Source organism: Onthophagus taurus, chromosome 7 (genome assembly GCF_036711975.1).
Source record: "Onthophagus taurus isolate NC chromosome 7, IU_Otau_3.0, whole genome shotgun sequence".
Lineage (NCBI taxonomy): Eukaryota > Metazoa > Arthropoda > Insecta > Coleoptera > Scarabaeidae > Onthophagus > Onthophagus taurus.
The window spans coordinates 8,086,421-8,097,766 of NC_091972.1; the positions used below are offsets into that span (position 1 = coordinate 8,086,421).

At 31.1% G+C, this 11,346-nt stretch overlaps 1 protein-coding gene across 2 annotated transcripts in view; it reads left to right on the top strand.

Annotated features, from left to right (window-relative positions):
- Nucleotides 1-11,346, top strand: part of LOC111422763 (HIF-1 transcription factor component sima) — a 39,289-nt gene that overhangs the window by 21,063 nt on the left and 6,880 nt on the right. For both annotated transcript variants that reach the window (XM_023055980.2, XM_023055981.2), the window contains exons 7-9: nt 1,277-1,421; nt 9,204-9,523; nt 9,835-10,070. In XM_023055980.2, coding sequence (XP_022911748.2) covers nt 1,277-1,421; nt 9,204-9,523; nt 9,835-10,070 — 701 coding nt within the window. The remainder of the gene's footprint in view (nt 1-1,276; nt 1,422-9,203; nt 9,524-9,834; nt 10,071-11,346) is intronic.

An 11,346-nucleotide genomic window follows, 5' to 3' on the forward strand; every position in this document is an offset into this window, starting at 1 on the left:
AAAGAATACGTCCAACGGCCTCTGGGGTCTTTAACTTCCAAAGACGATCATATCTGGCGTCGTCGTAGTTTTGATGGGGGCCGTAAAGTTACCCCTCAAACCTTTGATTTCATCCTCTCAACAGTCCCCTCGATTCTATCTCCAACGATTGCCTCGCGGCTGATGTCCGCAATTTCATTCTTGAAGGAGAATGAAAGAAAATAAAAAAAAATTTGCTGACATTTTAGATTCTAATAGTCTAACAGCTTTAGACAATTCCACCTTTTGCGTTTTTGTTTTGTTGAAAATAATTTAGATAACAAAGTGTTATCATTAGATGAACTACCATCACTTATTGAAGGATTATTACACAGTTAATCGTCGATTTCTAAATCAGATGTATACTTTCATGTATCATTTTCTTTAAAATCACTAACACTGTTACTGGAAGCATGTTCAATGTCTAAATTATATCTCTCTTCCCAGTCACTTTCGATATCATTACTAGAACCTAAATCCAAACCGTTCATAATTTTTTCATTTTTCAGCTCCCGGTTATTCAAAGACTTTTCAGTACTGTCGTCAATCAAGTTGCGAATGAATTCACTACTTCTTGTTGATTAGTTGTACCACCTTTATTGATTACTTCTTATTGGTGTAGACCCCTCGACGTTTTTTGCAGTGTGTTGCCTCACTAACTCTAACCACATAAATCAATTAATTTATGACCTTCATTCAAAGTATTTCTTTGGCGATATGGTCTAAATAACTTGATAAAAAGCTGAAATCATTGTACTGTGTTTGCGCGATGTTTTTTGTCTTACAAACATGATGTTACATAAACAATAATCTGCTTTCTTTTCATTAGCCTCCAAAGACCTATATAATCATATTCCTAGACATATTCACGATTTGGAACAAATCTAATATAAAACAAAGCAAGTTTTAAACACAAAATATTGATTTACTAAGTTAAGAGATTTCTAGTTTAAATTAACCAGAAAAAATTCACAAATGTGTTCTACTAAAGAAATGAGGTTTATAACAGGATGTGATGAAAGATCGATAATGTAGCCTGATATTAAACTACTAAATTTAAATCTATCGTACTCATGCATTCCAAGATATTTAGTATGCCATCGCTGTGGAATACGTATGTGACTAATAATAGGACGTAAAATGCTAAATTATAGGAAGAAATATTTATTATTAAATTAAGTCGAATATTTATGAACAATCTAAATTTCTTAATGTATCATTAAAATAGAATTCTATAAATTATCTATTTTTGTTGCAGTGTTTTCTAAAGGACAGTGTGAAACGAGCAGGTATCGGTTTTTAGCGAAAACCGGTGGATACGTATGGGTTTTGTCTCAAGCAACGCTCATCTACGATAAAATGCAGAAACCGCAGAGTGTCGTTTGTGTGAATTACGTCATAAGGTCAGTAACTTTATTATTATCTTTTTAATACTTAAATGGAATCCTGTTTTAATTAATTTTTCCACCCGCAAAACATTCCGTTTAGAAAGTCTCATAAGGTAGGTCTTGCTTTTTTCTTATTTACTTTCAGTGTTCGTGTTATTTTATATGCTACGACGCCACAACTCAAATATGTAAATAAATTAGGGTCTCGTTCAGTTATGGCATATAAAATTCTACGAAAAGGATTCCATGATAACATAGTCTTCGACAATAAAAGATTTTGTGAATCAAAGAATTTTATTTGATGTAGAATTTCGTCTAAAGTAATACTAAAGAAAATAAAAATAGGACAATCGTTAATTGATGCTTGGTCATAATTTAATCGACCTTCTCGTAAACTGTAATTTAAAAAACATACTTGTTAAACCGTGAAAAGTCCATTAAAAACATTTTTGATTACGATGTAAATAGCGTAAACCAATTGAGAATTGTTGTTAAATATTTTTGGTTAAACGATAAAAAGATGTAAAACATTTGTTTTGCGTGTGACGAATTTTTAAAGACTTAAACCTGTTTATTCTCGTTATATTTAAAGAAGTTTATTATGTTTTTAACAGTTTTATTTATTTCTTTTTTTAACAATTTGGCTCTCGAAAAGAAATTTGTATAAAAAACCGGGATACAATTGAGACTCTTTAAATTTTTCTTTAGAACCGGGGTAAAATTTTCCATTATCATCACATATATTATGCTAAATTTTTTTCTCATTTATCCTTGGCATAAATCCAGCTTGAACGTTTTCATAAACCAAAATATCAATTAGTCTGTATATTCGACTCGGTCAGGATTAAAAATGTTCCAACCGAATCGATTTACGAGAATTTATTTTGGGATAACCACCGAAATTTCAAACGATAACATAAATCGTTCTATGAACTTTTCTCATCACTTCACTGGAAAAAAATGGCTATGGGATTTCCAATATGACTTTAACCAGAAATAGATTTGTTATTAATATTTTATTTTTTAGCTGATCATTAAATTTGCGGTTTTCATTTCACAACTTTTCGTCACACGTAACTTCTCTCGAGAAGTATCCGTTCATTGACTTTTCTGTCGAGAAATTTCTTCGTTGAACAAGACGGAGGTGTGTCATATGACGTAACCAAGTCATTCGGACTGGTGTAAAATTACTGACTTAACTACCTGTTGCTGTTGTCGCTATAATGACCTCGCAAAATATACGCGAGTGCGCCTGTATGACGTGATTACAGACATGTACTCAAGTAGAAAGTTTCTAGTAACGGAAATTTGTTGGGACTGGGAAATAGAACTAAAAAAATATGTTTGTGATGAATTTGTTTTAATATTTGTGTAAAAAATATTGATAATTAGTTTTTTTAAATAAGATTTAAACTTAAAAAAATAGAATTTAAAAGTAGCATTAGAGAAAAAGTTGATTTGTATAAAAAAATTAATTGTGAAATGCAGAAAATTTGAAAAAAATGTTATTTGTTTAGCCTTGACATATTATAATCGAGTAGAAACCGAATGGGTTATAAGAAAAAGTTGAAAAATAATAATTCTAATCGATACATTTACCATACAAGTTATTTGATAAAATAACTAATTTAAATAAATTAAGTGAATATGTTTATGATTTATTAATCATTTTAAAATAGTCATTTCAAATTGCTCAAATATAGTTTTAATAAGATTGTTTCCAGTAAATTTCTTTTTGGCGGAAATAAATATTTCAACAAGGTTAATTTGGCTTACATAATATAATCATTATAACATATAATTAATACTCAACAATTTCTGGCTTTACAGCATTTCTGTATATTTTCTATTATAACCTTTTTTCTTGAAGTTTGGTAATTTTGACGCAATTTGAACTCAATTTTATATTTCATTTCATTTCTGTTTATATCTGTCATTGTGAACTTAATTTCTCTTCATGTCAGTTAATTTTAAGTCAATTCCTTCAGTCAATTTGTATTCATTTTTAAATCAACATCCATTAATACAATGTTGATAAAATTTACATTTAAATCAATGTTCGTTGATTTCAGAGTAAATTCATTGTAATGTCAAATCATAACGACTTCCATCCATTTTTGTTCAGATTAGTTAATTTGTACTTTATATGTGTCCTTATCCTTACCCAGGGTGCCTTGTGTATCTCTTGTCTTTTCTTTTAAATAAGGTGCTGAAGGTTGTTGTTTTCCACCTGTTCATGGTACTGTTGTTTGCTTCTTTTTAGCGTTGATATCTCCAATTTTGATTTTCTGTCGTGGTTTGGAGGCATGTGCATTTATAATGCTAACATTAATATAAATCTACTAATCTTTTTTGTAAGGCGTTTAACTTCTTGGATGGTGATTATCGCAGCCTTGTACTTTGCTAAGATATTTTCTAATCTTTGAAGAGTTCTGCTCCAATATTTAGTCCTCGCGGTTCGTTATGTCATTATTTGTCAAATCAGTATTCTTTGTTCGTCACTTCCTTGGGGTCTGCGTGGCAGTTTCGATTTTCGAAGGGTCATTTCTCCAGCTCTGGTTTTTCCTGACCCCGCTTTCTACTGGGATTGGTTATCACAATTTTCTACAGGGTTGCTCTGGATTTCAGGGTCCACCAACTTGGAGGTGAGATCCAGAATTGGATAGGAGAGACTAACAGGATCCACCTCTTATAATCGCATCACTCCCCCATTTGTACCCCTTCCAAAGCATTCACTAATGATTGCATTGTCATGTTCATTTTAAGCTTATGTGGATTCATGAAAATGATGCAGGCAACTCTGGGTGTAATATAAAAGATTTAGATGTGATTGCATCCGATTGAAAGTTACAATCTCATCGGAATGCTTTATAACGTTTATGTGTGGTCGCGTTTTGAGTCCTGTTCCAATTATTTATTATCCTATTTGATAATTGAAAAATACAACAACTTGATTCTGTTTTATTCTTAATCTGGCGTTCAGGAATGATGGTGTTTATTTCTGAGCAGGTTGTTAGTTATGAATGTTTCGTCCAAAAATAGAATATGACGATAAATATCTTGACACGTTTCATACAATTGGAAAAACTGTTGGATTAATTAATAAATGTTGTATCAGATTACAATTTTAACCAATTTCTACTGATTTTTGTAGGGTAATCGAAAAATGATCAATATCGTAAAAGTGGGAAATAACCAACAGTCAAAATTCATCGAATTAGATAAAACCGTACTATTTGGTTAAGATATTGAATAAAATTGAATCGCAAAAAAGTCCAAGTTACCAATTTAACGTTTACATTAATTGAAACATAATTCAGGTATCAGATTTTATAAACTTAAGTAAATCCATGTTGTTGATTTAATATGTTAAAATTGGTGAAATAAGTTATTTCGTTAACCTCATTTGAAAAATGTTTCTATCGAAATTCAATAAATTTTATATCACCTTCTCATTTATAAATAGAAAGCTTCAAACCGAATCAATATCATCAAGACGTCCTATCCCCAAAGAATACCTTCCCTCTTTTTGTTATATATTCAAAACTTTTCGATGAAAATCGTTTCAAATTTAATTAGAACCTTCTGTTTAAATAGCTTGTGACCTAAATTCTGCTTGTTGTGGCCCAGCAAGGTTTGTTATGCAAATAACAAAGGGGCATTTTTGGCAACATTAACGGAGGCTGGGCAGCAACACGTGAACCGTATGCTAAGGACGCACAATCAAAAACATTTCCTGTGGTCATTTAAAAAAAATATAAATAAAAGTACACCTTGAATTGACCATGATTTTTTATTTTCTTATCTTAATCGTTTATTTATATTTTAATCTTAATAATTCTATTTAATTTTGAGTTAAAAAGTGTTACATTTCTACATTTAATTTTTTATTACAATAAACTTAAAGAAATTCATGTTTCAAAATGAAATTTGTTAACTTGATAATAAATTTGAAATTAATTGCATAATGGAATTTATTTATAGTTTTATAAATTAAGTCGGAGATCGTATTAATGATTATTATTATTTAAATAGTTAAATAAAAAATTGACTTTATCACTTTTATTGCTACAATTCATATTTAAATCACATGTCGCGGAAATTTCCTAAGAAACATTGATTACAGGATGAACGGATCACGTTGTGTATTCATTTTCAAAGCCAAATCTCTTTGATATTTTTTATTAATACTAATAATCGTTTACATTTTGATAATGACACATTTCCTAGGTCGTAATCTAATCTTAAAATAGAAACTTTGAATTTTTTTTATATCTTAAATTTTGAAATAAAATTGTTTCCATGTTCCCGTGATGCCTTGTGGTTAAATATGAGGTAATTAAGTGATCATCATGCATTAAAAACGTGACAGTACCGTTTAAATATTTATTTCGTTTTATTCCTTTTGATTTAAACCGGTAAAGTACACATTTTGTAATCCTAATACAAATAGATAAAAAAAGACTTTAGAGAATATAAGCAAGGCGGGTCATATTTTATGTTGTTATAAACTTATTAAGTAAAAATCACAACAAATTTTCCCTTTTTGCTTTAGGGATAGAGTTAAGGTAGGACTTTGGAGTCAAGGTCGTTCCGAGTTCGCCTTCCTCTATTGATCCGGCAAAAAGGGAAAGCGAATACTAACCTACGACGTCCCTCGAAAGCCCAAGTTATTCAATTTTCCGCTTGAATCAGCTGTTTCTAAAATAAAAAGAAGTCATTTCCTGGTTCGATTAAAAAGAATTTGAATGATTTTATTTTGTAATGGACTCGACGTCGAGTACAATAAATTACTAATTGTCAATTAGCGTCCATTGCAGACAATTGTATCAACTCGGTTATGCAATCAACACCGCGTCGACCCCTACATGTTAACCTCAATGAGGTGCTGCGCATGAAAAACATCTTATTCAAAATAATCCAAAATTAATAAATTTTAATATTCTTTGATTCACAAAAACTTTTATAAAATCGAATTTTTACTTGTTAAGTGTTAACTTGTTTTAAGAAGGGAAGTGTTTCGAAAAAGAAATCACCCTGTCTATTTTGTATGAATACAAAACGAACCCTCAAAGTTACTTAACCGGTATTTTACAACATATACAACAAGTTCTCGTGGTTTAAATTTTTTTAACTCGTTCTTTACACGTGGATATTATCTAGATTTAAAATTTAAATAAGAAAGGTTATGGAAAAGAAAACCTCTTTTTTTTTGTAATTATCATTCATAATTACTAAGCAGCTTGTAAATTATTAATTGAATTATTTGAATCAAATTAATTTATTAAATTTGTTTTCTTTGTATTATTTAGTATGAGCAAATTGAATTTAACAACCCTTCCTTGAATGCTCTGTACCACATATCTTCTATCTAGGTATAAATTTCCAATATGTTGCACGTAGTAGTACATACAACGGTAATTATTTTAATTTGTTTCTTGGAATTAATCTTCTCCTGCGTAACACTTATTACCTGCATTAATTCTATAACCCTCCAGATTGAAGAGTGCTTTCTTATAAACTCTTTAGTATCATATCCATTTATACTGAAGCCTATACACTTGCACATTTATATTCGCGCTCACTGGTTTTAAATAAAATGTCTGATGTGTTGTGTAGCAAAGTGTCTGCTGCAGCAAATCAGCATAAATTGCTAGTATTTTTTCACAGACTGCAGTTTGTATCATGCAGTTGTACCACACAGCTGTATTTAGTATGTGGGCTCGTCATTAACCATAGTGGACTACAAAAGAACAAAGGATGTAGCAGTCCTCTTAGATTCTACCGTCCTTGGGCTAAGATTATCTTGAAAAAGTAGTTATTAAGGCACGTGCTCGAAGTACCATGGTATCTATGCAAATCAAAGATTTTTGTCATAAATGTTCTAAGAAAAACTTTAGTTTAGATTCTCATAGTCAAACCTCAACCTGAATATTGTAATATAACGGCCAGAAAGAGAAGAAAACCCCAAGCTGTGGTTCCCAAACTATTCTGCATCCTAAATATTTTATGCACAAAGAGTTTTACCCAAAATAGTAACAACTACATCGTGTTACCAATGCTGAAACATCATAAAAGTTCCTGAAACATTGTTGCGTTTTTAATTTTGTTCTTCATATAAAACTCTACCCCTTTACATTTTCCAGCGCATTATACTTATGTCTGGTAGTAGAAACCAAAAATTACTGATCTAAGAACGACTTCTAAGATATCTACAGTCCATTGGACAGTACGTGACCATTTAGTACATCAAGGAGCAACCATATAATATTTCTGTATTCTATTAGTCTTTATAGTTTCATGAAGAGAATCTGCAACAGAGTCTTCTCGACGTTTTGTGTTAACGTTTGCGCATAACTCGCATAACGTGATGTTCTTACTTCTACATTCTCGTTTATAAGCTTGTGTGCAATTATTGATGAGCTCGTTTCGTAGCTTCAAAATGTTATTGTCTTACAGACAGATTCACTTTGTCAAATATGTCGATATATGTGTTGAGCAAAATACATGAAGTTTTCAAGGTCTTCTTATAGAAAAGTATGAATTTCATAAAGTAACTCCAATGTACAAGGTGATATGTACAACTTGTTGAAGTGTCGTAACATTAATTGCGTACTTCATCAGGAAAATATGATATATCCATGGTCTCTGGATACTCCAAAGCGAGAAAGAGCTCTCAAAGTGCTATCATTATTGGTCCAATGCAGTCGTGCACCCATTTCTGAACAAAAAATACAATCCCCCAAATGCAGTAATTCTATTTGTTGGTGTACCCAGCTTTGATTGTTAATGGTATTGACAATAGTATTAGAAAAACACAAACGCTGTTTAATTTGGGCAATTAGAATGTTGTAAGGAAAGACTGTAAAGTCTTGAACAACAATTGGTCGCAAGGTCTCTCGGTTAATTCTGACATGTTGAGTAGCTCGTCTCATTATCGTTCTTGGGCAATTTTCTGTTCGATTTGTCTCAATATTTTCATCACCAACACTGTTATCATAAACATTTCCAACGACTTAAAAATTTCTGTAGAATTGCTCTTTATAAGACTATCTATGCTCTGATCTATATGCACCATCAAGTTGAAGTGCAAAGTTATTGATTTGTGTCGTCAATTGATAATATAAATTAGTAAGCAGCAAATTATGCAATAATCAAAAAAATAGAAGCACTCAAGTACCTATAAGTTCTAGCAATCTAGTAAGAAACCACAAACATCCTGTAATTGTAATTTAATTGAACACATTTATTAAATTAATTTGATTACACTAATAATTCAATTCATTTTATTAAATATCTATCTTTCATAACATTTTACAATATTAGTTAAAAGAATTCTTGACCAACTCTACACTTATTCATGCAGTTGAATACAAAAAAAAAGAACACGTGATTTTACGCTCGTTCCACAATCGTTCGTATTTCGGTTCATATCGCAAATCACGCAATTTGTATTAAACGGTATCGTAGCCGACGTCGTGCGTTTGCGTTTTTTTCCGGGGGGATAGATACTAAATAGAAGGAGAACCGAGTACATTCGTGCGCGAACGTCGACACGAGCGCACAACGTGTATCTGTCTCTCGTCCGGTTCAAACTCGTCGTATAATCGAAACTATACGGTTCAGAATATTTGGTTAGAATATTGTTTTGGTGATTCGCGAAAACGTTTCTTTTTAAAACGCGAGGATACATCTAAAAATACATATTGAAATATTCAAGAAAAAGTGGTTACCTAAACGAAGTGTTTTTTTTTATTTGGAGCGCTTTGTTGGAACTTGGTTAATTTTTGGTTACAGTGAGATCGAATGTAAAGATGAAATTTATTCTTCGTGTCAACTCCAATCTAGTATTAAATTGGAAGCGGTGAAGAAACAACAACAAACGAAAGTTGAGGATAATAATAATAATAGTGAGAAATCGGTCGTTGTTGAAGGAATTGCAAAGAAAGTTAAAGCGCCGAATAAACCGTTGACGGTTACAGAAAAAATTTTGGGGGGACCCTCAGAAATTGGGCAAACTTTAAGACAAACGGCCACATCAAAATTATTCGTGCCAAGAACCGAAGAAATGAGTAAAGGGTTTATTACGTTTTCGGAAGAGGAACCTGATATTACCAGTAAGTATCAAAAAAAAATTAATTGTAATAGATCAATTTTAAGTAACATTTTGTTTCGTTATCAATCAGTTAAAGAAAAACATAATCGATTAAATAAAATGTACCTGACGTAAATGGACACACCTACTTAATACAAAATTTTTTTTGGATATTCATACCAAAGGCCAAGTTTCTATCGTTATGAAAATCTTATCAACAACTTTATAAATAACTTAAATTGATTGTAATTTTTGGGTTCATAGAACAACCTTGGCCTTCATTTAAAAAAAATTTTATTTACAAAAAAATTAATTTTTAAATTTATTTTTCAGTGTTGAAAGACGAACCGGATGCCGATTTAACACATTTGGCTCCAGTTGCGGGAGATGTTTGTGTCCCTCTGGATCACCATAGTCACCCTTTTCTCGTAGACATCGAAGATTTCCTTTTAACAGGAGAGTTTCTAAGAGACGATAATGTAGCCTTAAGGGCCCCCACAGATCCTTTTCTTACTTATCGCGATTTATGTGATCCCTCTCCACAGTTATTATCACCAAATATTTCTAAGGTTCGTTTCAAAAACTATATTTCTCAACTATTTTTGAATTACGATTTTATTCTTGATGTTATTTTAACAGTTTTTCTTATCTGTGTTGCAAGATAACGTTTTGAATTCATAACATAGGGTTTATTATGTTGGGTGCTTGACCTATTTTTGTACGTGTTACACAAAGTTAATGGAGTTTTTTTTTTAATTTCAAATGAACATGCAAATTTTCCGTGAATATTATTATATGATTTTGATATTCAAAAGAATTTTACTATTTTTTTTTATGTTGGCTAGTCTTTAGGGAAAATGTGTTTGGCATTCGATGTCGACATTCAACAATTCATGTTTTTCAGAACTAACCTATAAAATTGTGTTTCATCACAATAGATAAAATTTTTGAAGTAAACGTTATTTATTTATAATTTATATATTCTTTGAACAGCAGAGAGCTGTTCAAAATTCACAATATTTGTCAGGTTGCTGCATCCACTACACAAAAATCTTTTATCTCGCATTTGTTTGTTTTATGATAAATATAGACCATAAACTCACATCATCGCTAAGGCTCTTTTAAATTTTTTAAATACAAGTCTGATTAGCTACTTTTTTTTTAATTCGAGCTTCTAAAAATGAAGATGGGTTGCTGACTTCTCTTGGGCAGCAACGGACAATATTATGGTATCACATCTGGCATCAATTAGTACCTGTAATAGTTCTGAGGTTATCGTCTTATTCGACTCTTCTTGTTCCTTAGCAGTGTTATGTTCGTTAGTTACGTCTTCATCTTCTGAATTCATGTTTGCTTTTAGTAAACTTATAGTGATTTGTAGTGATTACAAATTAGGATTAAAGACCCCAGTCAGAATCAGACTCAGTATTCAAAGTATCCTTATTTTCCGACATCGTTTTCGAGTACAGTACTCGGAACAATTCATATCCTATCGATGTAGATAACCAAAATATCAGGATTATCAAGGATTAAAAAACTTAGTTTTTTCTAATAACATAGCACAAATAATAAATATGGAGCAACCCAACTTTGTTAGACTTACTTGTTTTTTGTTCCAATATTTGAAAGCAGATTCTAAAATCATGAAAATATGTACAAACAAAACACTTAATTTATTTTTAAATTTTATTTAAAGTACAAATTCTTAATATGTCTATATAGATTAGAATGTCATGATCCCGTTATCAGAACCAATGAAATAAAGTAACATTCTTACCAAAACATTTTCACAACTTTCTAGTTTTGCCCCATTTTATGCAATGATTGTAATATCTCCAATTTCAT